Below are 27,801 nucleotides of genomic sequence, written 5' to 3'. Positions count from 1 at the left end.
GATTATATGATAAGTACATGTTGTGGATATTTTAGGAGTAGATCTATGAGGTGTTCATTTGTTAAGGACAATTTTTACATTTTTTAAACACACAGGTTTATGCAGTAAAATAAAATGTGTGTAGATTGTGTCGTTTCTTAATATAGCGGGTCTTTTTTCCACATAATGTTTGCTACAATTCCTGAGGGAGCGGCCATTAAACGAGATTAACTACATTTCCCATAAGCCACCTGTTGTTCCGGAAGTGGCGTCGAACATAATAGTGGCTCCTGGATTTAAACTGAAACGGGCACTGATTCTACGAATAGAGGATTTTAGGAATATAATAACTATTTTAATGACCATTTTTATGACAGGACATGCGTTCGTGAGGTGTTTTTGAAATGACCGGTTTCGTGTTTTGAAGCGTTATTTCAGTCGTTTGTTGTTTTAAAGCTGAAACACTCCTCTGCATTATATCAGGTGTCGCTTCGCGATCCGTTTACCTGTCGCTGTAACCTCACCTGTCATCATTCCCGCTGGCTGTATGTAACTCAGGCTGGGTTTAGGCTCGTATTTTAATCGACAGGTTGATTATCAGCCGCTCAGGATGAACTGGGATCAACAGTTGAGCTCCATCATCTCTGAGGCTGATGGAAGTGTCGCAAAAATGAGGGTAAGAGACTATTTCTTCACTAATAATTAGATTAATTTGAATTTTCTGTACATGTGTGTCATGTTGCAGATAATAGAGTGCACTCTTGATGCCTGTTAGACGAATTAAAGCGACAGTTCACCCAAAATTACACTGTTATTCTGCACCTGCATGACTGACTTTCTATTGTAGTAAGTTTTTTTATTTACCTCAGTTATTAATATTTTGTCTTACAAGGAACGCCTTACTGTGCATGGAAGATCTCCCAGAGGAACAGAAGGTAAACTCATTTTTAAATGATTATTAAGTCCATTAATGGAACATAAATAATAAATGTTGGCAGATGTTCTGTGTTACTGTTTTCTGTTCCTAATCTGGAAATAAAAGGGATCTTTAAAACATCCCTTCCAGGCCTGAAGAAGTCTTGGAAGTTAGTACAAGTCTTACAAACCTTTATTGACAAAATATTAAAATACTAGGCTTTCTATTCTATTTGGCAGGAGTGTTTTTTTGATGTAAAAATGTTCTTTTGTCATTTCTATTATTTTATGTTACTATTTCGTTTTAATTTACTTTTATTTAGGTTCTGGTTTTAGTTATTTATTATTTTTGGTAATTAATTTTTCAACTTATTTCAGTTCTAACTTCCATTTTTCATCTAATGTTTATATTTGTTTTTATTCATCTGATTTTTTTACACCACCCCTCACAATGTCGAGCGCTTTGAGTGCTTAGAAAAAGCAGAAAAGCGCTATATAAATGTAATGAATTATTATTATTATGTGACCATGTGTTTCTCTCTGTAGATGTGTTTCCGGTCAGAGAGGTCACAGCCGGTGTTGATCTGAAGCCGTCTGTGGTTCAGTGGTCAGATCTGACCGCCATCCAAACACAATTACAGCAGCAGAGTCAGGTCAGACTAACACCTGCTCGAATCACATGTTAATGTCCAGCTCTGGTGATTCAGTCACACTTGAACAACCAAGATAGTGTGCTATTAATATGTGTATATGGATCATTGGTAGGGCCCTTTCAAATCTGTTAAATCTTTTCCTATATTACGTAGAATTTTTGTCTGGATTGTTTTATTTTTTCTTTGAAATTTTACTGGATTCCGTTGTAATGGTTATATAAAATTTTAGTAATCAAACGGAATGTTTAATACATTTTAATGTAACAACAATTGATCAAAAGCTTAACAAAAAGTATTTTTTAGGGCCCTATGAAATCCCAAATTTTTTCCCCCAAAATTCTGTGCTTTCCATTTCTTATTTAACACATTTAGTTTTAATTGTTTCATTAAATGTAATTCAAAAATGTCTAATCAGTTGAATTAATAAAACCTTAGCAATTTAATAATTTAGTGGCATTTTTTACAATATTAGGGCACTTTTATTTTTTTTCAGAGTTTAATTTTCCTTGATTTATGATTAATACAACTTTATTATCAAAAATAGTGGTTATCAAATAAAGCCATGAATCATTAACTGATTTAATTAATGTTTTAAAATATAATCAAATTAAAATGTAACAGTTCTTTTTAATGTTTGGCAAATAAAATGCTGCACAACAGAGTACAGTTGTACTGTTAACATTGAATGATATTCCTTTAAAAAAAATATTGATTTATGATTAATTGTACAGCCGTGTTTTTAATTTATTCATCCAAAATTTGTCCAATCCAAAATTCCATGTTATAGAGTAAATTCCATTTTTATGACTAGATTTTATGATTCCATATATATTTTTTCTGCATTCTGAAAATCATAGGGACTTACATTTGAGGTATATTTATCTGTATTTAGTACTGTCATTGTAAATGGGGGCAGAATGTATGTTTATCTTTTTGTTTTGAAGATTAATATTTAATATAATAACATTAATCCAGTGGATCATTCTAGAATTACAAACAATTTTTAAATGTTGTTTTTTTCACAGGCCATTGAGACTTTAACACAGAGTCTTCGATTACTGGAAAGAGAACGAAACACTCAGCAAAGACAAATACAAACATTACAAGGTGATCATCGATCAGTTTCAGTGTACCTCATTATACTACAATTTTATTGCAATTAACACGTCTTTCCTATAAATAAGTAAATAGACTCTTTCTGTTGTTACTGAGGTCATATTAACTCCAGAATCTCTGTATTCCAGATGAGCAGAAGAGACTTCAGGATAAACTGGAGGAGAGAGAGCGGGATGTGGAGCGGAGATCACTGAGTCCTGGACCGGACCGACGGATCGAGCAGTGGAAGAGAGAGATGGATCGAGAGCTGAGCGGTCTGAGAGGTCAGATCAACCGTGCCACGACTCTAGGAAACCAGGAAGAAAGGTCTGTAAATTGTTTTATTTATTAATATTAAAAATCCTGTTCGGGAGTTCAGTCTCCAAAAAATAATAATAATTTTAAAGCTGCAGTCCGTAACCTTTTTTGCTTAAAAATAATCCGAAATCAACACAACGGTTATCTTATAATAATGTTTTCTAATTTGAATGGTACGAGTAGGTTTTCGCGGGAAATCCCAGCATGGCACTGCGTCATTACGTCACGTCTGTAAACATAAAGAAGTTGTCCCAGCTACTAGGCTATCGCATGTGAGGATCCAGCAGGTGGCGGATAGTTTATAGCCTTTTCTCACAGCAGCTGGAATAATTAAAGTTATCATTTTGATGGCGGATTGTAATCCAGAAAGGATTATGTGTTTATGAAACGCATGAAATTAAATTATATTCCAGTTTTAAATGTGCTTCTGATTACAGATAGCCTGGGATTACACAAGATTTGTGTTTTAAAGAAAACAAGTTCGAAGGGAGCATAATTTGCTTTTTGGGTTAAAATAATTTCTTGATGTGAAATTCGAATGGTGTGACAATTAGAGATTAGACTGTACAGAAAATGAAATCTACACGCTAATGCACACTATACTCATAGTCATCTAATGCTGATGTTGTTAACATTAATAATTTGAGCACAAAGTATAACAATAATAATACTTTTCACGGTTAGATGTGATATGAGCTAACTTATCTTTAGATGTAATGCTTTTTTCCTCAGTTGGGCAGAACAAACGTGGCAGACTTGTTTCTTACTTGTTCAGATGGTAATATACAGTGAAAATTCTTATTTGGGTCATATATTCCAAGACATAGGCTAGAATCTGTAATTGCGAAGTACAGTAAACATCCACACCGGTGCGGTGACTGACAGCTGCACATTCCCCTCAAACATTAGATTCATCCACGCTGAAGCCGTGCCGACTCACAACCCACGCAAGTTAGATAATGCCGCAAGAAACTGCAATTCCAGGTTTTCAAACAGAGATGGCGCCAAAGAGGCAAAACTTACGGACTGCAGCTTTAAAAAGTGATTTCTTGGAAAAATCATGGAAATTCATTGATCAGAAATAGAGGCAAGGCTCTAGGAAACTGGCAAGAAAGGTAATTCTTCAGAGATGTATAATTTATTTATATTGTGCAACTCAACATTGTTGAGTCTCAAGACAAGAAAGGAACTGAACAAATTTAAAAAAATTCTTAATATCACTTTAAGAGCCACAATTTTCTAATTTTATATCAATATCATCAATAAAATCATATTAAGTATTCATTCTATTATTCAGGAACACAGAAATGAGGTATGATTTAAGTGTGCTTGTGTTCCACTAGTGTAAAAGAAGCAGTTTAGCAGCAGTGCATGTAGTAGTTGAAAATCACAGATATTTACTGTTTATAACGATGTTTGTCCTTCCACAGTTTCAGCTCTAAACTGCACAGAGAAGAACTGGAGCAGCTCAGGAGAGAGGTGGACATTCTCAAAAACAAACTCAGTAGGTCATAAACTAGTTACTTTTCATGTATCTCCACCTGAGTGTATTAGATATATATTATATATATATATACACTATAGTGTTACATACATAAATCAAACTCTTTCAGTCTTTCAGTGTTGTGTTATTACAGTCAGGGCTCTCTGCCAGAGCAAATGCACTTTGTGTCAAAATAAGCGATCTGCTGCTTTCACTGTCACGCAAATAAACATCACGCTCAGATACTGCCTGTTTGTGTTGGCTTCACATTCACAACACCTTGAATATTGATAGACATTCGCACTCTAGTTACATTTATACCGTGTTCGTGAATGTTAAAAAAGCTAACTGGTTTGTGTTTCCGTAGTGCGGCAGGAGGAAGATACGTTCCAGCTCCAGTCAGAGGCCAGAGAAACAAGGAGACAGTATGAACGCAGCTCGAAAGTAAAGAAATGACGCACACTATCGCTCAAACGTTTGGGGTCAGGATGAAAGCAGTTAATAATGATCAAATAATTGATCAAAAGTGACAGTAAAGACATTTATAATGTTACAAAAGATTTCCACTTCAAATAAACGCTGTTCCTTTGAATCCTGATAAATCCAGCTTTGATCACAGGAATAAATTACATTTGAAAATATATTCAAATAGAAACACTTATTTTAAATTGTAATAAATATTATTGTATTTATGATCAAATAAATGCAAAATCCCATTTTCCCATCCTTTACATTATTCATCTTTAAGGGGTGTTTTTGGTACCTATAATATGCATTTAAAATGACCTCTGTATGTAAATGACTTCTGTTATGATTGGCTAATGTTTCCAAACACACACAGGTCATGGTGCTGCTGAATATATGCAATAGCTGTTCACATAAGAATATATGTTCTGCAGGAGATGTTTTTGCTGTGTAGTTTCAGTAAATAGCATGTTGTTCAGTGTGCTGTTTTGGTTCAGGTCACACTCATGTGATATTTTTATTCTGCAGACTTTGGAGAGTTTTACAGATTCGTACCGAACACACAGTTTTGATCTGGCTCGGATGGTGTCACAGTACCAGCACACTCAACAGGAAGCGCGTGACCTCAGGTGAGTGAGGCACAAAACAACAGCTGGAAAAACAGTGTTATTTTTAATATCGCTGATATACAGAACTATTATAGTTTTAGTTGATATTCATTTGAGGTTCTTCGGTTTTATTAGTTTTAATGTGTCTGTATAGATTTTGTTGCAATGTTTTAGTTTTTGTTATTTTAGTAGTAGTAAACTCAACAAAAACGAGAAATTCTGCTTTGGTAAATAAGTAAAGAGTAAATCATAAATATTTTATTTTGTTTTAGTTGAGAAAATAATAATTTAATTAATCGTAGTAGTAATCGTATTATTTAAAATAATGCAGAAAATGTGTTTTGAATATGAGAATGCAACACATAATATGTCCAGACAGTCAAAAAGACTCTGTTTTGTGTGCATTTTAAATATATTCAAAGTCAGCATTTTGGAGTATGTTTACATAAATGTTTATTTTTGTTTTTAGAACAAAATGCATTGTTGAATCACAGTACGTATATTAACGTAAATTGTCAATTTTGATTTCACCTCAATAATTGTAGCATTTCATAACTCATGTTTCCAGTGTTGTGAGCCAAGTTTCAAAAAGTGACATCATTTAGTGTGTATCTTCACAATACTATTAATTAATTATTAACGGGTGCACATAAGGTTTTCAGTCTGGTCTCATGAGAGCTCCTGGAGATTTGGTTTTTATTGCTCACACTGCGACCCAATAAATATAACTATAATTAATTATTGCATTTCATTTAGTCATTTTCTAAATTAAATAATTAAATAATAAAAATGTGATTGTGCATTAATAGCTGTCAACCATTTCGGTGCACAAATGAGCGGTTTGAACTTATTTACCCAGCTCATTTTTTATTCACACCTGACTATTAATTAAAAAAGAACAAGTGTAAAAAGGAACGCCTTTTAAATTATGCAAACTAAACAGCACTATTTATTTTATGTCAATTAGTGTTGATTTTATTTAAAGTAATGAAAACGTTTTCTAATGGTTGTAGTTTTTGTTAACGCTAAGTCTTGACTAAAGGAGGGCGTGTGTGTTTTAGAGTCACCGTCTCAGAGCTGAAGGACGAGGTGCGAGGTCTTGTCCTGAGAGAAACCCTCCCCGCACCTGCACCGCTTCCACAGAAACCAGGTGAGATGCAGCTGTGAAAGGGAATGGGCTTCTCTTGTGTTCCCCTTCAAAGCCATTTCTAATATTAGTTGCTTAGCCTCTCTGTGACCTGAGAATCAAACCAGCTGTTTTTGGCTGCTGCGCCTGTAAGATTTCTGCACAGTTATCCTCCTTTCATGTTTGTCTCGCTCCTGTGTGGTAGCAGTGGTAACCGTGAAGACGAGGTCCCAGAGACGCGTGTCATCAGGGTCGGAGGAGGATTTGAGTCCCACCCCAAGTCTGGGCGAGATCAGCTCAGATGAGTTGGATGCATCATGGCTGGAAGAATCAGGTGACATAACCACGTGTGTGTGTGTGTGTGTGTGTATTAGGTACACCTGTTCAATTGTTTGGTAACACAAATTGCTAATCAGATTGCTAAACACACACACACACACATATACATACATATATAAAATGTATTGTTAAATAATATTTTAAAATTACATATAGTTTGTCTTTTTTTTTATTTACATTTAAAATGCTAAAATATTTTTGTAATTTTAATCTAAAAATAAAACCTACAATTTTTCTTCAGAAGTGAGAAAGGAGAAATGATTTGATGAAATGTGGATGGATTTGAGGTTATGAGGTTCATATTCGAGGCTCCATCAGTGTGACTGACAGAGAGTTAAATGAGCATGACTAATGTCTTCAAAACCACTGACAGCATTCAGCTCAGGAGAAATGAACAGAAACGAGTGCAATCAAATGTCTGTATCATTGATATACATTTTGTTAATAATTTAAACTACATTTAATTTTTGTATTATCTGTTTTCATTTTAATTTCAGTAAAATCTTTAGTAATTGTGTTTTGGTCTTTTTTTTTTTTAAATATATCTAGTTTTTTTTTTATTAATTAGTTTTAGAAAAAATATATATATATATATTTTAAAATATTATGTTTAATATTTCAAGTTTGTTAACATTAATAACCCTGAGAGGAGGGTACTTTTATTTTAAAATGATTTATTCTGCTCTTTTTTTTAAATTTTATTTTACCCATTTTTCTCAATGATTTCAGAGCCACAAACCAGGAGGAGGCGCCGGCGTGTCCTTTTAAATTCAGACCTTACAGGAAGTGACCTCAGCGATGCTGGAAGTGGGCTTGATAGTAACCTTGACAATGATGCTGAAGGTGTGGACAGAGTTTCAGACAGTTCTCCAGATCTCAGTCTCAGCGACCTTTGACCTTAAAGGCCAATAAATCAATGTGCTGCTATTAGAAGAAAAGGAAACCTCGGTCTTGTGTTGACCCAAGTAAGTAAGTTTAAAGAGTGTAACGGACAATTTACTTGTGTCACGAAGGACTGGACTGTGCTATTTATGCTATAATTGATCAATACATTCATGTAAAATCAAGACCATGGGCACAGAGTTTTCGCATGATTTTATATGACTCACACATTACACACAGATAGTCTTTAAATGGCTTTGCAAGTATTGAACTGACATACTCCGAGGTATTAGCTATCAATGTAAGTTGCAAAACAGCTTTTGCAATAATGCAAAAAGAGTGTTTTCAATATGAACATGCAACATCCAGTTTGACTCAAGCTTGTGTACATGTCTTAAATGTATTTGCAGTCAGTATTTGGAGCATGTTTGTCACGGTAAGACCAGAAATATGTATTAAGAAAGTTAATAGTCAATTTTGATTTCATGTTGACTTCAGATTTTTTGCAAAAATTAAATAAATAAAAAGTCACCTTTTTACCACTTAAAATAAGTCTCAATAATTGTAGCATTTCATGTATGTGTGTCCAGTGTTGTGAGCCAAATTTCAAAAAGTGACAGTTTAGTGTATTTTAAAGACTTTTATTAATTAAAAAGAACATTGTGTAATAAGAAACAATTTAAATGCACTCTCACAAGTTATTACACAAAATAAACATCACACATCCATCAGCCAACAAACCACAAGGATGAAAATACTGTATTATTGACTGTTTTATCAATTAATAAAAAATGTTGGATGTTGAGTCTTTAGCTACATTTTGTTCATTTTTTCGCAGTTTTTATAAAACATTTCAGGCACAAGAAAAGCATTAAAATTATGGCTATTTATTGACTAAAGGTCTGTTTTTTACCATCTTTGTCAAAGTGCACACAAATGGATTTTTTTCTTAAAACATAACGTTGAAAACATCATAAGCCAAGAGCCAGTTGCATTTTCAGCGCTGTTGTTTTGTCTATTTGATGACGTTCCAAATGATGTAAACAATTCTGCATTTTCACTTGAAGTGAATTGAACGTCTGTATGACTGACAAAAATTGTATTTTTCACGGGTGGAAACATCCTTGGTGTTTAACCAAACAGAGAAAGAAGTGAAATGAACATTGGGAGATCATTACCGATGCCGTTTGTACGGTATTAAAGGAATATTCCAGATTTAATACAGGTTAAGCTGTATAATTCTGTCTCCAAGTTTGTAAAAACAAGCAAAAATCAGTTTACAGTAATGCACTTACTAGGGAAGACTCTCCTTGTGTGTGTTGTGCAAAAGTTACGGGGTTTAGCAGCTTTACAGGTGTTAGAAAACTGAATGTAACTTCACAGACAAGGCTAGTGGACTACTATATACTAGTGCCATGTAAGTCATGTGGCTGTACTTTTGAAAATGAAATGCATTTTATTGTTTATTCTGGTACCCCACCGACTTACATTAGAAGTGCATTACTGTAAACATGATTGTTGCTGACTGAGAGAGAGATTCAAATTATTTTGTGATGATCTCAAACTTCTACTGAACGTGGAGCATTTCCTTCAAAGAGTAATTCTCCCAAAAAAATAAAATTTGCTCACCCTCAGGCCATATAAGATGTAGATGAGTTTTTCTTCATCAAAACAGATTTGGAGAAATGTAGCATTACATCACTTGCTCAGCAATGGATGCTCTGCAGTGAATGGGTGCCGTCAGAATGAGAGTCCAAACAGCTGATAAAAACATCACAATAATCCACACCACTCCAGACCATCAATTAATGTCTTGAGAAGCCAAAAGCTGCATGTTTTTAAGAAACAAATCCATTATAAAAGTGTTTAAACTCTTGCTTCAGGTCATAATAGAAGTCTATACTCATCTACATCTCGAATGACCTTAGGGTGAGTAGATTTTTCAGTACATTTTCTCTTTAGAGTGAATGATCCTTTTAACAAATAACATGAAGTTGATCAGAAAACACAAAGCAGCAGGTTAATTCTAGAATTAGACATTAGACACACACACACAGCTGAAGCAGATCCAGAGACGACACGACTATCAGAGACACATACAGCCAAAAACAGCTCCCAAATATCCCCGCAGCACACAAACCTTCCCAAACCCCACGTAAAGTGCAAGAAAACAACCCAACGAACAGGAACTGATGGCCACGGTGAATTTAACAACTAAAGTGGAGTATGACGCTACATTTAGTCCTGTAACAGAAACAACAGAGTGTTTGTGCCTCTGTGAAGCACGTTTAATTGTGTCTGTGTTGTGTTGATCAGAGGATGTTGGGCGCTCTGAAGATGTCTGAGGAACATCTGGGTTTTCAGTAGCTGTACATGGAGAGAGGCGCGTCCTCCAGCATATCATCCTGAAAAACACACACATGTCAGTGAGCTGGAAACGCTGTCATCTGTGAGTAACACTGTATGTGCGTCAATGCCTAATTATCGATAGAGATAACAGGAAACTGAACCTCATTTTATGTGAAGATTTTAATTACATACAGGTTTAGTGTAAATAATTTTTTTTAAATGTTTAAAGTTTAATTGATCACATTAACCTTTAGTAAATTACAAAACGACCCATATTTTTTTTTTTTTTTTTTTTATTAAAATATCAATGTGTCAAAATAAAATATCACATTTCTCCTCTATATATATATATATATATACTCTACATATTAGATAACATATAAGGGAGCAATATCTTTTTTTTTTCAGTATCATAGTTGCCCCCCCCCCCAATTAAATAATTGTTAATAATAATAATAAACATACATTAATGAGTTATACAGAATGCAAAAAAATCACCTGCATTTTCTTTTGAAATTAAAATACCATGCATTTACAATTTACTGAGTATGTATTTATTTATTTATCTTTAAAATACTTTTTTTCATCCTGGGATTTTAGAGTGGCATTAAATGTAAAAAAAAAATTATATTAGCAGAAATCAGTAGTGGCATCCTGAGTTCAACAATAACTCTTCAAATTAAGTGATTTTAAAAATAGCATAGAATGTGCATTAATTTGTGCATTATATGGAAAAATTGCCTACTTTTGTTCTTTAAATTACAATATTACGCATGTACTATTTTTTTTTTTTTCTTCCTGGAAACGGCAATTTTTTTTCCTTTGTTTTCACTTTGTTCATTTCTGATGTACTTAAGAGAGTAACATAGTAAAAATTATTAACGTAGTAGTCCCGCTAATGATTATGGCAGTTATGGCCCTGGTAGTTTGAGCCTAAAATGGGAAAATAGAACTTTTGGCAAAATAACCTTTTTAAATGAGGACATGTCAAAAAAAACAAAAAAAAAACAGATAATTTGCATAAATGGGATCCTGAGAATGATACATTTCCTGTCAGCGTTGAATGTTTTTGCCATGGCTTAGGTAGTATGTGTGCTTTTTTTGAATGAATTGTGGAAAGTGTAATCTCACCATAGGGAGATCCTGAAGTCTGCGAAACTCTGGGCCGTTATTTGTGTTTCTGTATTTGAGGAATAAGAGGACCGACACGATGGCAGCAACGACGACGAACGCCGACACCAGTCCAGCCAGCAGCGGGTCAGTGGACGCTTTGCTATTGTCTAGAAGAACCAATAAAGAGGGAATAACACTAGTGCACTTTCTAGAAAATATGTAAATAGTGTGTGTTTGTGTGCTTGAGCGTTTCTGCAGTGACGCAAAAGCCTGGCAAATCCACAAAGATGCATCTGTTCTCCGGTTGTGTCAGCGTGAAGACGTTCCTCTGCACATATAATGATGCTCTTGTTTCCACGTGCACCGTTATCAGCCTCTCTGCTGTTTGACCTCTATTCATATCCACTTTATGCGGATTTGTTCTGCTCGCCATAATGGTAAACAAAAATGCAGATGTGCACTGTAAATATTTGTGTGTGCAGCTGCATTCGCTCACAAAAGCGTCAACCAAATGAAGAATCATGTGATGTTTGATATTGCAGCAATAAATCATGTCCGCACTGAAACACAACAGGCTTTTTGCCAAAACCAGCAGCAGAGGTTTCCAGCAGAAAGTCATGCTTTTGTCTTCACGAAGAGTCAGTGTCAGTCAGGCCATAGTTACACAACCTAATGTTGTGCTCACCAAGGCTGCATTTATTTGATCAAACATACAGTAAAATAAAATAAATAAATCTGTTTTATAATTGTAGGCTGCATTTTAAGGTTCAAAATGTAGGCAACTTAATTATGCTGCCTTCTAAAATATCATTTTCACATTACTGCAATAATTCATAGAGAAGTCACTCCCAGAATGCAATGCAATAAGATGAGTGAAAAAATAAAACAAAGATAGTGAGTGTAATTAAATACAGAATTTATAATGGAAAATGCTGATAAATATAGTTTATTAAATGCATTATATTTAACTGTTTAATATATTAATTGTAACATTTAATATTAAGAATTCAGAAAAGTCCTGATAAATAGCTAATAATAACTAAAACATTTATGTACTTTAAGTATGCTTAAATGTATAAAATATATTAAATGTAATATATTTAATATTGAGAATGCACAAAAATACTGATAAATAGTTTATAATAATTAATAACATTCTAAGTATACTTAAATGCAATGAATGTAATATTTAATATTAAGAATTCAAAATTTATACCGAAAAGCATTGATAAATATAGTTTATAATACATTATTTGTAAGTATTTAAATATATTAAGTGTAATATGCATGCAATGCATACACTAAAAAGTACTGATAAATATAGTTTATAATAATTAAATACATTATTTGTAAGTGTCTTTAAATATAGTAAGTGTAATGTATTTAATATTAAGAATTTAGAATTCATAAGGAAAAGTACTGATAAATATAGTTTATAGTAAGTAAATACATTGTATGTAAGTGTATTTTAATATGTATTTAATATTAAGAATGCAGAATTATACTGGGAATTACTGATAAATATAGTTTATTAAATACATTATTTTTAAGTACATGTAAATATATAAAGTGTAATATATTTAATATCAAGAATTCAGAAAAGTACTGATAAGTACAGTGTATTTAAATATAGGCTATTTAATATAGTTTTATATTACATATATTTAATGTAATATATATATGTATTTATTTTGAGTTTTTAATATATTAAGTGTAAAAACATAACATTTGCTAAAAAAGCAAGGATATTTTGTTATTTTAAAGATGTATTTCTGACTGGAAAACAGGATGAAATACTGATCAAGAAGACTGACACAAAGGCGTTTTCGCCTGTGTTTTCTCGTACCGTCACCTCCGACGTTCAGAGCCGAGGGGGTGTCAGCGTGGGCTTTGGCCTGGACAGGACTGCTGCTCGCTGTCATCTGCGTGGTGGATCTCCGTCTGCTGCGAGCGCTCGTTGATTCTGGAGCTCCGCTGGTTCCTGCGGCGGTGGATGTCGGGTGGAGCGTGCTGAGGTGGATGCTGCTTGTGGGCTCATGGCTCGTTGATGGCGGGAGTGTGGTAGGTTTTATCGTGGTAGCTGCCGTCTCATTATTCACAGGTGACACATCAGAGACGTTTCGACTGTCTGTGACATTCTCAGCCGGGGGGGATGAGTTCACCAACATTACTACAGATGAAACAAACACAAGGGAGGCTGTTAAATCAGCAAACAGTGTTGTGCTCGCTCAGATTTGAGTGCAACTTCCAAAAAAAAGGTGCACAATTCTAATCATTTTGCTTGCTTTATTTTGGGATTTATAAGATTTTATTAAATGTTTTACAATATTTTAATTCTCACCAAACTGCAATACAAAAATACAGTAAAATGAGTAATATTGTGAAATATTATTGCACTTTAAAGTTTTGAAATGTAATTTATTCCTTTGATCAAAGCTGAATTTTCAGCATCATTACTCCAGTCTTTACTCTTCAGTGTTACATGATCCTTCAGAAATCATTCTAATATGCCGATTCGTTTATGTAAACCATGAAAACAGATTTTTGTCTTTATTGTCTTTAATGTTTAGAAAGCTCAAAAGAGCAGCATTTATTTAAAATAGAATTTTTTGTAAAACTGTAAATGCTTTACTTTAATATGCATATGTATTTGATATATATACATAGCATTATATTTATATAAATACAATTGGACAAATAATGATGATATAACATTTTAATACATTTAACATTTTAGTTATCAAATACATATGCATATTAAATGCATTAAATTGATCAAAAGTGACAGTAAAACATTTACAATGTTACAAAAGATTTCGATTTCAAATAAATGTATATATTTATATAAAATATATTAAGTGTAAAACATTTTGGAGCTATTTAAGACAGAATAATTCCACAAACATGGCAGCATATGACAGATCTGCTGACAGAAATGTTGTGAATCACTGAAAAATATTAAGCTGCACAACACTACGGATAAATGACAGATGAAACACAGCTTTGGGCTTTTTCAGTTAAATTCAAGAGCACGTGACTCAACGGGCGGCTACATGTTCAACGCTGTTTCTTAGGTCGATGAGGCCTTTGTTAAAGACTAAACGCATTTCCAACTCATTTAAACTCCTGAAATGTGATAATGGCAGAGTAAGACTTGATTTAATCCATCAGTAAGTGGTTGGATTGTAAATCGGCATATTAGAATGATTTCCGAAGGATCATGTGACACTGAAGACTGGAGTAATTCAGCTTTGCATCACAGAAATAAATTACTTATCAAAACATATTCAAATAGAAAACAGTTATTTTAAACTGTAATACTATTTCACAACATCACTGTTTTTACTGTATATTTAATCAAATAAACGCAACTTTGGTGGGCAGAAGAGACGTTTTACATTCAAAAATATTAAATAATTGCATTTATTTCCAAGATGGATATACTCGGTAAATTAAGTATGCAATTAAATGAGATCATGTGACAACAATGTAGCATACTATATGTAAAAGTGCATATTGTGCCAAACAGTACAATTTAAAATAGTATGCAGTGTATACAGTAAAGTATTCAGTAATTAGCATTTCCTCTGAAGGCAGCCAGACAGAGTATTTGAGGATGATTTTAATGGTGTTGGTGAGATCTTTGATGGTTTGTGAAGTGAATCCCAGTCGTTCAGTTTGACAGTGCGTGTCTGTGCATGTGAGATGTGTGCGTGTGTGAACAGCACTGAGCTGTGTGTGATCTGTGTGTGTGTGTGTATCATGAGGATTCAAACTCTCACGTCAGATCTCACGCTGCATTTATTCAACGTCTCTCTTTATGTCGTTTTACATTGCTGTCGCAGTTCAGAGCCACTGATTGTTGTATAAATGATGTGTTCTGGCAGGTCCGGGTTCTAGTGAAGTGTTTTCTGGAAGAATTCACCCAGTGATGAAATATCTTTCGTTTGCTCACTCTCATGTTGTTCTAAACCTGTTGAAATCTGTCTTTCCTTCAGTTTTTGATTATGACGCAGAGGGAATGTGATTTGATGTGTTTTCAGCCAGTGATGACTTAGATATTGTGTTCTGACATGTGCTTTTGTGTTTCACAGAAGAAGGAAATTTATGCGGGTATGGAACGTCACAATTTGAGTAAATGTTTTTAGATCCAATATTCCTCTATGGTAGTCTCAACAACGTTAGTTTGAAATTAGTATGTGATTATTTAGAGTGTTATTCTATATTATATTTAAAATAAAATCCAATTGATTTTTTAAATAAATAGTACATAAATAATAATAAATTAAAACTGAAAATATTTTATAGTTTTTTTTTAGTGGAGTCATTTTGTTTTGTGCATTTGTCATTTTTCTTTTTTTCCCTTTTATATTTCTATTTTCCTTTATTTATTTATTTTTAAATTATTTTAGTACTTAAACTTGAATTTACTTACTTCAGTTACTTGCCATTGCAACATTTTTAGTATTTTTAAGTTTAAGTTTTTAAATCACAATATGTTTTTTTTTTTTTTTTTTTTTTAAATAACGCTAATTTAAAATAGAGCTCATGCATTTTAGTTTTTGTAAAATCTGAGGTGCATGAGCTCAGATGAATGAGGCCTACAATCAATCGGTTCCAAAAAGAAAAACAAAACCTGTGCTAATTGATAGAATACAAGCTGACAAAAAGATTGAATCCAAGATTTGGTAATAATATAGCGGGTGGTGATGGCGCAGTGGATAAGACACATGCCTTTGGTGTGAGAGACCCGGGTTCGAATCCACTGTGAGACACCAATGTGTCCCTGAGCAAGACACTTAACCCCTAGTTGCTCCAGAGGCGTGCGACCTCTGACATATATAGCAATTGTAAGTCGCTTTGGATAAAAGCGTCAGCTAAATGAATAAATGTAAATGTAAATATAGCATAACAAGAGTTTTGAAAGGGCAGTCATTCTTGACTGGGAACACCAAATTAGAAAGTTCAGCACAGCACAAGGTGTTAAAGAAATGTCTAGAAATGATTACTTCAGAGACTAAATATGTTTTGAACCCAGCGACTAGTGCTTCCTCATAAACGCTCATTGTAGCAGTGTAGGAACTTGTGTAAAGCATCAGACACGATCAAGCTCAGATTAAAAGCTATGTAGTAAATGTTGTACCTGTAGTTGTGTTTGTGTGCGGCGTGGGCTCAGTGCTGTTGGTGATGTTAGTGGAGGACTGCGTCTGATCACTGCAGGGGGTCGAGGTCATGTTCACAGAGTAGTGAGGTGATGAAGACTCATCAGCCACATCACCTAAAGATGAGAGGAAAACCAGGACGGAGATGATATATGAATCAGATCTAGGAAACATCTTGGCCTGTAACTTAAATTATTCAAAGTAATCTGCATATTTAAATAAAAACGGGTATTATCATGAATTAAAAATGAGAGAATGTCTCTGCCAAATCTGGATCCAAGAGGGGATGTTTAAACAGAGCTCTGTTCTGTCTTTAGATATGTGATGAAATAAGACAAGTGTTAATAATTAATTCAATCATTTAATTAAGCAACACTGGCATGTGTTTGGGGAGGAACTTTCTGTTTGTCTGACAAATAATAGATGAGTGTTGAAGAAGCAACCTGTCATTATTTGAGCAGTTTCCTTTGGTGACACTAGTGGCACAGAAATGACACACTTCAGGATTTGAACAACCCTCTAACTCAACTATGAAATCACAGCATCGTTTGTGCTACAGATATGAATGATATACATCAAATTACATGATTTGCATTGAAGAAGAGGCCTGAGCAATACTATCGTTCACAAGTTTGGGGTCAGTAATATTTTTAAATGTTTTTGAAAGAAGACGTTTATGCTCACTAAGGCTGCAATTATTTGATGAAAAATACAGTAAAAACAGTAATATTGTGAAATATTTTTACAATGTAAAATAACTGTTTTCTATTTCAATATATTGCAAAATGTAATTTTTTCCTGTGATGCAAAACTGAATTTTCAGCATCATTACTCCAGTCTTAAAACTAAAATTTTTAACTAAAATGAAAATATAAAAAAGGTAATTCTAAATATGAAAAAATATATATAATACTAATATAATAAATAAATAATAGCCTACCAATAATAATACTTTCATTGTAAATGTGATTTCACAGTGTATTTACACTAGGTTTTGAATGATGTTTGCCTATATGAAGAACTAGCATGTTATGAACAGTTGCAAGAGCATTGTTATGGACAGATTCATATCATTCATCATTTGTTGTTGATGTTGGCAATTATCTGTACATCATGATCTAACTCAAGAGACTTCCTTAAACATCGAGCTATTATATGATACCTAATCTCTCTCTCGCTCTTGTGTTTGTGGGTCGTTACCCAGAATGCTTAGGGAGGTTTGTTAAGGGTTTTGTGCACCACACCCTGCCACTTCACAAGAGTTCTTTTGGCTGAGCTCCTCAATAATGGCCCTGTTCCGAGCTACAGCCGCCACATGTCACAAACCCCACCAAACCCGCACACAAGGGGAAAATACCACCAGTCCAGAGGATATTTTGGGAGGCTGATTCATTGCCTGATTCAGTAGTTTTCAGTTCTTGGGAAAAAAACATCAATTCACAGCATGAAAATGGCCTGAGCATTAATGAATAGAACAGATTTAATGATGCTTCATATAGACATGTCTCTGTCTATGGGCTTTTCATACTCACTAATACTCAGATTTTCACCCAAACTTTTTCCTCTCTCTCTCTCCTTTTAGTTTGTCTGTTTATTTTGGTCTCAAGACACACATCTTCCTGTGTGTGTGTGTTTGATCTATGAACAGCTCATTATATAAGAGGACGGCGCAGCATTGCACACGACTTCATTTTGTTCACATCAGACCTCTTTAAAGGAACATTTACTAGTTCAATATAAGTTATAAGAGTAGCTCACCCAAAAATAGAAATTTGCTCACCCTCAGGCAATTTAAATAGTTTCTTCATGGGAACGGATTTGGAATAATTCAGCATTCCATCACTTCCTTTGCAGTGAATGGGTGCCGTCAGAATGAGAGTCCAAGCAGATGATAAAAACATCACAATAATCCACACCACTCAAGTCCATCAACTAACATCTTGTGAAGCGCAATGCAATGTGTGTTAAGAAACAAATCATAACTTCAAACTCAATAATATTGCTTTCTCCAGTGAAAAAGTCATCTCATCAGAATCAGGAGAGAAATATGCACTGTTTACAAGTGAAAATGGTTCGAAAACAATTATGTCAGTGGATTTTGATGTGAAGGACAACAGGGGATGGACTTACACTGGAGCAAGCATTATTATGGTATTTTGGCTGGAAGCAACGGTTTAAAGTTAAAACCTCTTAATGATGGATTTGTTTCTTACAAACACAGCTTTTCACTTTACAAGAACTTTACTTTTCACTTTAAATTGATGGAATGGAGTGTGGATTATTGTCATGTTTTTATCAGCTGTTTGGACTAATTCTGACGGCACCCATTCACTGCAAAAGATCCATTGGTGAGCAACTGATTTAATGCTACAATTTTCCAAATCTGAGAAAATCTGAAAAAACAAACTCATCTACATCAAGGATGGCCTGAAAGTGAGTATATTTTAAGCACATTTTCATTTGTGGTTGAACTGTTCCTTTAAATTCTACATAATGTCCATTAATACTGAGGAACTCTGTAAAAATGTAAATCAGTAATAGAAGTAAGCACAGCCATTAATTCTTCAGTGCAAAACTGTGTTATCTGAGCTGTAATATCATCTAAATCATTTTCAGCTTCCAGTTATTCTTCATTGACGTCCTGTTTGGATTCTTTAGTCATGCATCATTTACCACGATTAAATGCTTGTGACTTTGGACCTACTAGATGTAATGGAATGTTTTAGTCTTGTCATTTTTTACTGTGTTTCCTTGTGTACTTTCATTTTAAGTGTGTTGCTGTATCCACAATTATTTAGATGCAAAAGTCAAAATGATTTCCTGTAGTAATGGACATTACGCCAGAAATGCCGCACAAATTAAACCTGGAAGATTCCTTTAAAAATGTGACTTAGAAGCAACAATCTGATGCATCTAAATAACTTCCCAAAATAGCAACTTAAAGAAAATTGGTGTACATGGAAAAAAAATTGATGGTGAAACCAGTTTCACTTAGAAATTGCTAGTAAATTTATCAAATAAATGGCAAGTAAGCAATGAATTACATGTAAAAACATACTCCAGTAATCTTTGTTTTACTTACAACATCATAAAATCATTTTTTACAGTGTAGTGATAATGATACTTGACTTTGTGGCAAACACCACTAATAATTTTCACCCAGTATGCCATCATGTTTCTCACCTCTCATCTATCTGCAAATCTCATCTTTATGCAAAGCTTTTGTTTGATATGAACCTGTGTCTGTGGAGCTCATAACTGCGTGTACACTATAAAAAAAATGATTTTTCGAAGGTTATTGGAGTGCATTTTACAAGATACTAATGTTTAATAAAATGTGTTATTTCCATTTTTTCTAATTTTCGGTGAAATTTACCAGCCATTTATGAGTGAAAATCTAGTAAATCCTACACCAATTTTTGTTTTCAGCATGGAACACCTCCATGTTAGTGATGCTTCTATCTTATTTCAGATATATCATTTTATATATCTGCAATTATTCATATATTAAATTATTTTTATTAAATAATTTCATGCATTCAATTAAAGGGTTACCTGGAAATATATCAGAAGAGCAGCAAGACAATTATTTTCTTTTTAGAAAAAAAGTGCACTCATGAATTATGCAAAATAAGAGCAGGAATAAAGTTTTTTAAAGTGCTTTTGTACAAGATGTAAAAATAGAAGAGTTTAAAAAGTTCCCAGATGAAAGTGAGAGGAACAGGACGTCAGAATGCAAAGATGACAAGCAACAGAAACGCTCTAAAAATACCTCATGATTGTTCAACAGTGTGTCCTGAACAATCTGGCTCTCGCTCAGTCAAATTCAGAGAACTGTACAGGCTCTTAACTTCACAAAAGCAGGCCTTCTAGAATAAAATCTAATTTAAATGTGGTAATACACCGCTGCATGACTCCTAATTACAAACACTGGCTAAGAAATGAAAGCATTCTGGGATTGAGAGAGAGTAAGTGTGGTTTGAAAGCATTCCCGTTATGCACTCTGTGCCAGTGCTGGGATAGAGAGATGAATTTATTGCCTCATATGTGTGTATATATAGGCTACATGTTTCAGAATGGAATTCATTTTTTCTTAAATCATAATTAAATATTAGTGAGCTGGTCACGATGTAATCTTTTACAGTTTTGAACACAACTGAATATAAGTGGGCTGCAAAATCTTAACTTATGCCAGAAACGTCTATTTGATAACTTCAAATTAAAAACAATCTTCTGTTTGTGTTCATACGATTAGTCTTCTCCAGTATCCACTTTTAGGCTGTGGTTGGAGTTCAGCATGAGATTAGAGTCTCTTCACCGCAAGATACAAGGCTGTGTCTCGAAACATAGTGAGCTCCCTACCTAGAAAACTTTTTTGAGTATCCTCAGTACATTAAGCAGTTTTTGGGCATCCATAAAGTGATCTGCACTCCCAAACATAGTTTCTGGGCATCACAGATAACATATATGGTGCTTAGGTTTTTTTAGTTAGTTAGTTAGTTGCTAGTTAGTTTGGTAGGTTTTGAGACACTGACTGCGCAGGAAACGCGTGGCAGCAGAAACAAACTGAGAACAAATAAATAGTGTCTTAAATTTCAAAATGGCTATTACTGTAATTCTGTTTCACTTAAGGACAGACAGACAGACAGAAAGATAGACAGACAGATAGATAGATGGATAGATAGACAGATAGATGGATAGACAGACAGACGGACAGACAGACGGATAGATAGACAGACGGATAGACAGATAGAAAGATAGACAGACAGACAGATGGATAGACAGACAGACAGATAGATAGACAGACGGATAGACAGATAGATGGATAGACAGACAGACAGATAGACATATATACAGATATACAGACAGACAGACAGATAGACATATATACAGATATACAGACAGACAGACAGATAGACAGATAGATGGATAGACAGACAGACAGACAGATGGATAGAAAGATAGACAGACAGATAGACGGATAGACAGATAGATGGATAGACAGACAGACGGACAGACAGACGATAGATAGACAGACGGATAGACAGATAGAAAGATAGACAGACAGACAGACAGACAGACAGACAGATGGATAGACAGACAGACAGACAGACAGACAGACAGACAGATAGATAGACAGACGGATAGACAGATAGATGGATAGACAGACAGACAGATAGACATATATACAGATATACAGACAGACAGACAGACAGATAGACAGATGGATAGACAGATAGATGGATAGACAGATAGATGGATAGACAGACAGACAGACAGATAGATAGAAAGATAGACAGACAGATAGACGGATAGACAGATAGATAGACAGACAGATAGACAGATAGATAGACAGACAGACAGACAGACAGACAGACACAGACAGACAGACAGACGGATAGACAGACAGATGGATAGACAGATAGACAGACAGATGGATAGACAGACAGGACAGATGGATAGACAGACAGACAGACAGATAGATGGATAGACAGACAGACAGATAGACAGACAGATATATATACAGATATACAGACAGACAGATGGATAGACAGACAGATAGACAGACAGACAGACAGATAGATAGACAGACGGATAGACAGATAGATGGATAGACAGACAGACAGATAGATAGAAAGATAGACAGACAGATAGACGGATAGACAGATAGATAGACAGACGGATAGACAGATAGATGGATAGACAGACAGACAGATAGACAGACAGATATACAGACAGACAGACAGACAGACAGACAGACAGACAGACAGACGGATAGACAGACAGACGGATAGACAGACAGATAGACAGACAGATAGACAGACAGACGGATAGATAGATGGATGGATATTTACCTGTAATGAAAGAACAGTAGAAGAGCACCATCGCACAAAACGCAACATTTCCACATCTGCCCATATCCTTCATATGACAAAACATATAAACTAACTTCAACCTAAAATAAAGCTAAAATAGTCCTTCCGTTCTTTCTTCAGACGTAAAACCCGACACAAAAGTCCAGTGTGTGTAACAAACGCCTCTGGATCGACGGACAGAGATGACTTTAGATGCAAGTGTGTTTTTCACAGCGTGACAGAATCCAGTCAGAAGATCAGAAGTGTGTCTGGAAGAGTTCAGTTCAGGATCCCTGCGCGCTCCAGGCGCGCTCCCGGTGGGCGGGGCAACAGCTGAGGGTCTCGAGACGCGTTTTTATACAAAACTCATTGAAATGTGATACATGTGCTTTGGATGAGTGTGTGTAAAAATACAGAGTATGCACATTTTTCCAAATTTACTTGAATATATATAATCTCTTACGTTTTTTTATTTGATATATTTCTATTTTTTTATTTTTTATAAAACAAAATATATGTATAGTGTAAATGTATATATAGGAGCGAGCGCTCCACCTATCGTACACAGAAGCCAAAGTTTCAATAGTACCACCAAGAGTCGCTGTAACACCGCACATGAACACCAGTTACATAAAAAACGACATTACCCATAATGCAGCGTGAAGGACCGTTTACAGGGCCATCAAAAATTAGCCTGATTAAAAATGAACGTCACATTAAAGTCAAGTGATCTAATTGTTAAATGAAAGCAGCACGCTTTCGCAGGTTTAAAACGGTTTAAAACCTTAATATCAGAAATCTGAGCTCTTTGAAACAGACAGCCAATTAATTTGATAAAAGGAAAACCAACATACCTGCAGTCAATCAACCATTAAATTATTCAGATTTTTTAACACATACATATAAAACGAATAAAAAATAATAATACTGAAACATATTTTAACTGGAAGTAGTGTTTTTGTGTTTTTAGTGAAGGCAGAGGGTTGGGCACGCGCAGCGCGTGTCGAATCAGCGAGTCATCGGTTCAGTCAGACCGATAAGAACCGGAGGACACCTGCACACCGGATCACCGGGCCGCACAGAAACCCGCGGACACATATTTGTGACATATGCTCATATTTATCGGTCATCTGAGATGCGAAAGGGGTTTTTATCATGAGTGAAATATGAGATTGAGAGACATGAGCTCGCGCGCACCGGCCTGGTCGAATCAAATTCACCTCAAAGATTAATCAGCGGTTATTACTACAATTATATTAATCAGCATTATTCTTATAAGGCGGTAGATTGTGGTCGAGAGCGAGAGGAGGTGTGTGTTATAGTAAACACAGCCATGGATCCGGGCACAGCCGCAGACTTCACCGTGGAAAACGTGGAAAAGGTAAATATGTAACGTTATATTTTTTTGTAATTAATATTATTTAATGTTCATTTACTCTTCGAGAAAACTTAGAAATGTTGTTAACTTAAGTTGGGCATAAATTCATGTTTTGTGTTTTTATATATATATATAAATATCAATGTACGTAATAAATATACATATATCATTTGTCTTGATCAATCCAATTTTAAACCCATTATTTTATTATACTTATATTAATTTGTTTATTAGATTATTTTTGCTGTAATGAATCTGTTTTTTTTTTATCAACATAAGTCAAAGCAGTACTGCCATGATGAAAAATTACATTTGTTATAATTTGTTATAGTTATTCCTTCCCTACATAGTAATGAGAATTAGATTTCTAGAGATTATGGGGTTAAATGTGCTTAATTGAAATCATGAAACAGTGTCCCAACGCACAAAATATTAACTTATTTTCCATAATCAGCATATAAAGTTGTGGTGAAATATGTCTGGGGACAGGTTTTGTGAGATTGACCCATGATTGTGATGCCGCTTTTGTTTTTGTCATTTTATAGCTTTGTCTATTTTTGAAGGAAATTTTATCTGTATGCGATTGTAATGCAGCTGATTTCTGATGATCAGGTTACAAATGTGAGACTCGTGTTCAACGTTAGATTGGATTAGAGAAAAGAGAGAGATATTGATCCATCCGTGAGGATGAGGAGCGGAGAGAGGGTGGTGTCCCGTCCGTCTCATCTCTGCCTGGTGGAGGGCTCCTCATCTTTATCCTGGACCGCCGCTGTCAGACCCAGCAAACACACTCATAATTAGTATAGCTTTTGATCTCGTTAACAGCAAACGTGGTGTCAGTAATGTATCCAGAATTTATTTTTAATGGAATGCACTTGATTGCTGCTGAAAATAATGTCAAATTGTCCCTTGGTTAGTTTTTACAGTAATGCATGTAGTGAAAGTTTATGAATTAAGACATTCTGGGGGGTTCAACAGCACTTATGTTAATTCTTCAATTAGATGTTAATATTAATATTTTTGGTGCATTGCAATTGACAAAAAAAACTAAATGCAGTTTTTTTTATTTTTCAAATGAATCCCTTATACTCACCAAAACTGCATTTATTTGATCAAAATGTAGTAAATTATGAAATATTATTACAATGTAAAATAAATGTAATTTATTCCTATGATCCAAACTGAATTTTCAGCATCATTACTCCAGTCTTCACATGATCCTTCAGAAATCTTTCTAATATGCTGATTTGCTGCTTCTGATTTTCATCAATGTTCAAAACAGTTATGCTGCTTTATATTTTTGTGGAAATTGTTATATACTGCCATTCAAAAGTTTAGGGGAAGTAAGATAAAATAATAATATTTGTATTCAACAGGGACATGTTAAATTAATCCTATGTGACAGTAAAGGCATTTATAATGTTACAAAACATTTTGATTTAAAACAAGCTTTTAAACTTTCTATTCATCAAAGAATCCTTCAACACTGCTAATAATCAGAAGCATTATTAATAATTGGGCACTATATCAGCATATTAGAATAATCTCAGAAGTATCATGTGACTCTGAAGACTGGATTAATCATCTATTCAGCTTTGAGATCCTAAAAAGGTTAGCTGATTATTTTAACTCCGTATCAGATAGAAGGCCAAAAATACATTTCTGCCTCTTTTTGGCCGATGTGCAGTAGCTCCTGTGTCAGGACGTCACTGTCTCGGCCGTTGTTTCACGCTCGTTCTCTCAGCAGCAGACACACACAGAGGTCGTTCTCTCAGCAGCAGACACACACAGAGGTCGTTCTCTCAGCAGCAGACACACACAGAGGTCGTTCTCTCAGCAGCAGACACACACAGAGGTCATTGTGTGTGTTATTGTGTATTGTTCTGGGCAGTGTGGTGGTCAGGCGTAACCGTCTGCAGAGGAGAGAAACATCACTACAATAAAACCCCTCGTTTAAATACCCTGGTCAGATATCCAAGCTGACAGTATATTTGTAGCAATAGCCAAAAATACATTGTATGGGTCAAAATTATACATTTTTCTTTTATGCCAAAAATCTTTAAGATATTAAGTAAAGATATTTTGTAAATTTTATTACCGTAAATATATCAAAACTTCATTTTTGAGTAGTAATATGCATTGCTAAGAACTTAATTTGGACAACTTTAAAGGTGATATTCTCAATATTTAGATTTTTATGCACCCTCAGATTCCAGATTTTCTAATAGTTGTATCTCGACCAAATATTGTCCGATTCTAACAAACCATACATCAATGGAAAGCTTATTTATTCGGATTTCAGATGATGTATAAATCTCAATTTTGAAAAATTGACACTTAAGACTGGTTTTGTGGACCAGGGTCACAGATATGAGAAATGTTCATGTCAGTTATGCACAAAACAATTCAGATTGAGTGGTTTGTAGCTTGTGTATAATCTGGGCTGATATTTGTCTGCAGCGTGATGCTTGACTTTAGATGTTTTCCATGTGAATGTGTGTTTGAGTATTCACAGAGGGCATCTGGAGTCGTGTGTGTAAGTGTTGTCATGTTCCACTATTGTGTCTTGATTGGCTCGGCTGCTAGCTTTGCTAATTATATCTCTCGGGCTGTGTGCAGAGATTTGGTTGTCAGGGGCAGCCTGATATGTTTTTCCAACCATTGACTGTTTGAATGAGTCGACAGCCACATCTCGCTGTGCTTCTTTAGGCTCATACATACACACATCTATCTATCTATCTATCTATCTATCTATCTATCTATCTATCTATCTATCTATCTATCTATCTATCTATCTATCTATCTATCTATCTATCTATCTATCTATCTATCTATCTATCTATCTATCTATCTATCTATCTATCTATCTATCTATCATCTAGCTCTTATTGTGATAATTTCTGCTATTTTGGAGCAATTTGCTGTGGTGCTGTTCCTTGTTACTGAGGAATCAGATCATTGGTGATTTATTTACCTCTGACTCAATGGGAATGAATGTCAAAACACAAAAATTCTGAGATGTAAAATTCACAGACACATGGTTGATGATGTCAGAACGACCGTTCCTGATGACTCCAGATGGGCTGTTGAACACAGTCCCAAAAATCTTCAAATGTCTGGCTTCGTGCAGCGTTTGGGAGTCAGGGTGAACAGGTTTTGAGTTGTCCACCGGGAAACAAGGCACTCACAAAGTACTAAACTGAAAAATTAGCGTTTCTGAGGAACAGCTAGTCATTGAATTTTGAACGTTTGTGAGCTTCATAGCATCAAATATTTATGTTAGATTTCTTTATTGTATATTTGATTTTTTTTTTTGTTTATTTGGCTATTTAAACAATGGTTGCGTTTCTAATTTTTATTATTTGTTTGCAATTTTACTTGCTTTTATTTATTTTTATATTGAGATTTATTTATATATTAGATTTTGTGTTATTTTAAAATAGTGGTTGCACTTTATTTAATTGTTTTATATGTATGTTTAAGTATTTTTATATTTGGATATTTATTTTTTGTTTATTTAATTTATTTTAAACAGTCGTATTTTTTATTTTATTTTTTTTTATTTTTTTTTACTTGTTTTTATTTACACTGTTTTATATAAAATACTGGTTGCATGTCATTTAATTGTTTTTGAAAAAAAAAGTTTATTGTTTTATTTATTTTAAACTTTATTTTTTTGTTTATATATTTTATAATTAAGTAATTTGTATATTTATTTATACATTTTTAGTTTTCTGTTATTTATTTTATTTATATAAACCAAAAATGCATCTTAAAAAAAATTCATCCTTTTTAAATCACACCCTTTAAAGGGGTCATCGGATGCCCATTTTACACGTTGATATGATTTTTTAGGGTCTTAATGAAAAGTCTATAACAAACAGAATGTAATACCTCGGTATTGATACTAAAGCGATACCATAGGTGACAAATAACCAGCCTCAAAAGATAAGTGAATTTAATTTGTTTTATTAATAATAATAATAATAAAAACAGATTCATATCTTAATACCTTTGTATTAAACTAACAAAAAACCTACAGGGAACATAGGTTACATTTTGTTGTTGGAGAAAAAAATGA

General features: G+C 34.2%; 3 protein-coding genes across 5 annotated transcripts in view; 2 read left to right on the top strand and 1 right to left on the bottom strand.

Annotated features, from left to right (window-relative positions):
- The first annotated feature begins 223 nt into the window (after positions 1 to 223).
- LOC306880020 (uncharacterized protein) lies at positions 224 to 8,680 on the top strand. Of its 2 annotated transcripts, none has more exons than XM_079433285.1 (11): positions 224 to 655; positions 872 to 914; positions 1,441 to 1,547; positions 2,573 to 2,654; positions 2,792 to 2,969; positions 4,391 to 4,464; positions 4,811 to 4,887; positions 5,437 to 5,537; positions 6,578 to 6,666; positions 6,848 to 6,976; positions 7,711 to 8,680. In XM_079433285.1, the coding sequence occupies exons 1-11, from the start codon at positions 590 to 592 to the stop codon at positions 7,875 to 7,877; spliced, it is 1,113 nt and encodes a 370-aa protein (XP_079289411.1). In that variant the 5' UTR covers positions 224 to 589; the 3' UTR covers positions 7,878 to 8,680. The 2 variants fall into 2 exon arrangements, with proteins under 2 accessions (XP_079289411.1, XP_079289412.1); XM_079433286.1 differs by having other exon boundaries at positions 6,851 to 6,976; positions 7,711 to 8,667.
- Positions 8,070 to 22,646, bottom strand: LOC306880021 (uncharacterized protein). 2 transcript variants are annotated; one of them, XM_079433287.1, is made up of 5 exons: positions 22,343 to 22,639; positions 16,469 to 16,603; positions 13,172 to 13,495; positions 11,344 to 11,492; positions 8,070 to 10,268 (listed from the first exon to the last, which is right to left on the bottom strand). In XM_079433287.1, exons 1-5 carry the CDS (start codon positions 22,425 to 22,427, stop codon positions 10,224 to 10,226), a joined length of 738 nt encoding a protein of 245 aa, XP_079289413.1. In that variant the 5' UTR covers positions 22,428 to 22,639; the 3' UTR covers positions 8,070 to 10,223. The 2 variants fall into 2 exon arrangements, with proteins under 2 accessions (XP_079289413.1, XP_079289414.1); XM_079433288.1 differs by having other exon boundaries at positions 8,497 to 10,268; positions 13,178 to 13,495; positions 22,343 to 22,646.
- Positions 22,647 to 23,313: 667 nt separating this feature from the next.
- The window catches only part of LOC306880561 (importin-13-like), a 44,516-nt gene continuing 40,028 nt past the window's right edge, over positions 23,314 to 27,801 (top strand). The window contains exon 1 of the mRNA XM_079434164.1: positions 23,314 to 23,723. Coding sequence (XP_079290290.1) covers positions 23,676 to 23,723 — 48 coding nt within the window. The 5' untranslated portion in view covers positions 23,314 to 23,675. The remainder of the gene's footprint in view (positions 23,724 to 27,801) is intronic.

Source organism: Barbus barbus, assembly GCF_936440315.1.
Source record: "Barbus barbus genome assembly, chromosome: 14".
Classification (NCBI taxonomy): Eukaryota; Metazoa; Chordata; class Actinopteri; order Cypriniformes; family Cyprinidae; genus Barbus; species Barbus barbus.
This window is presented reverse-complemented; position numbering and strand designations above follow the sequence as displayed.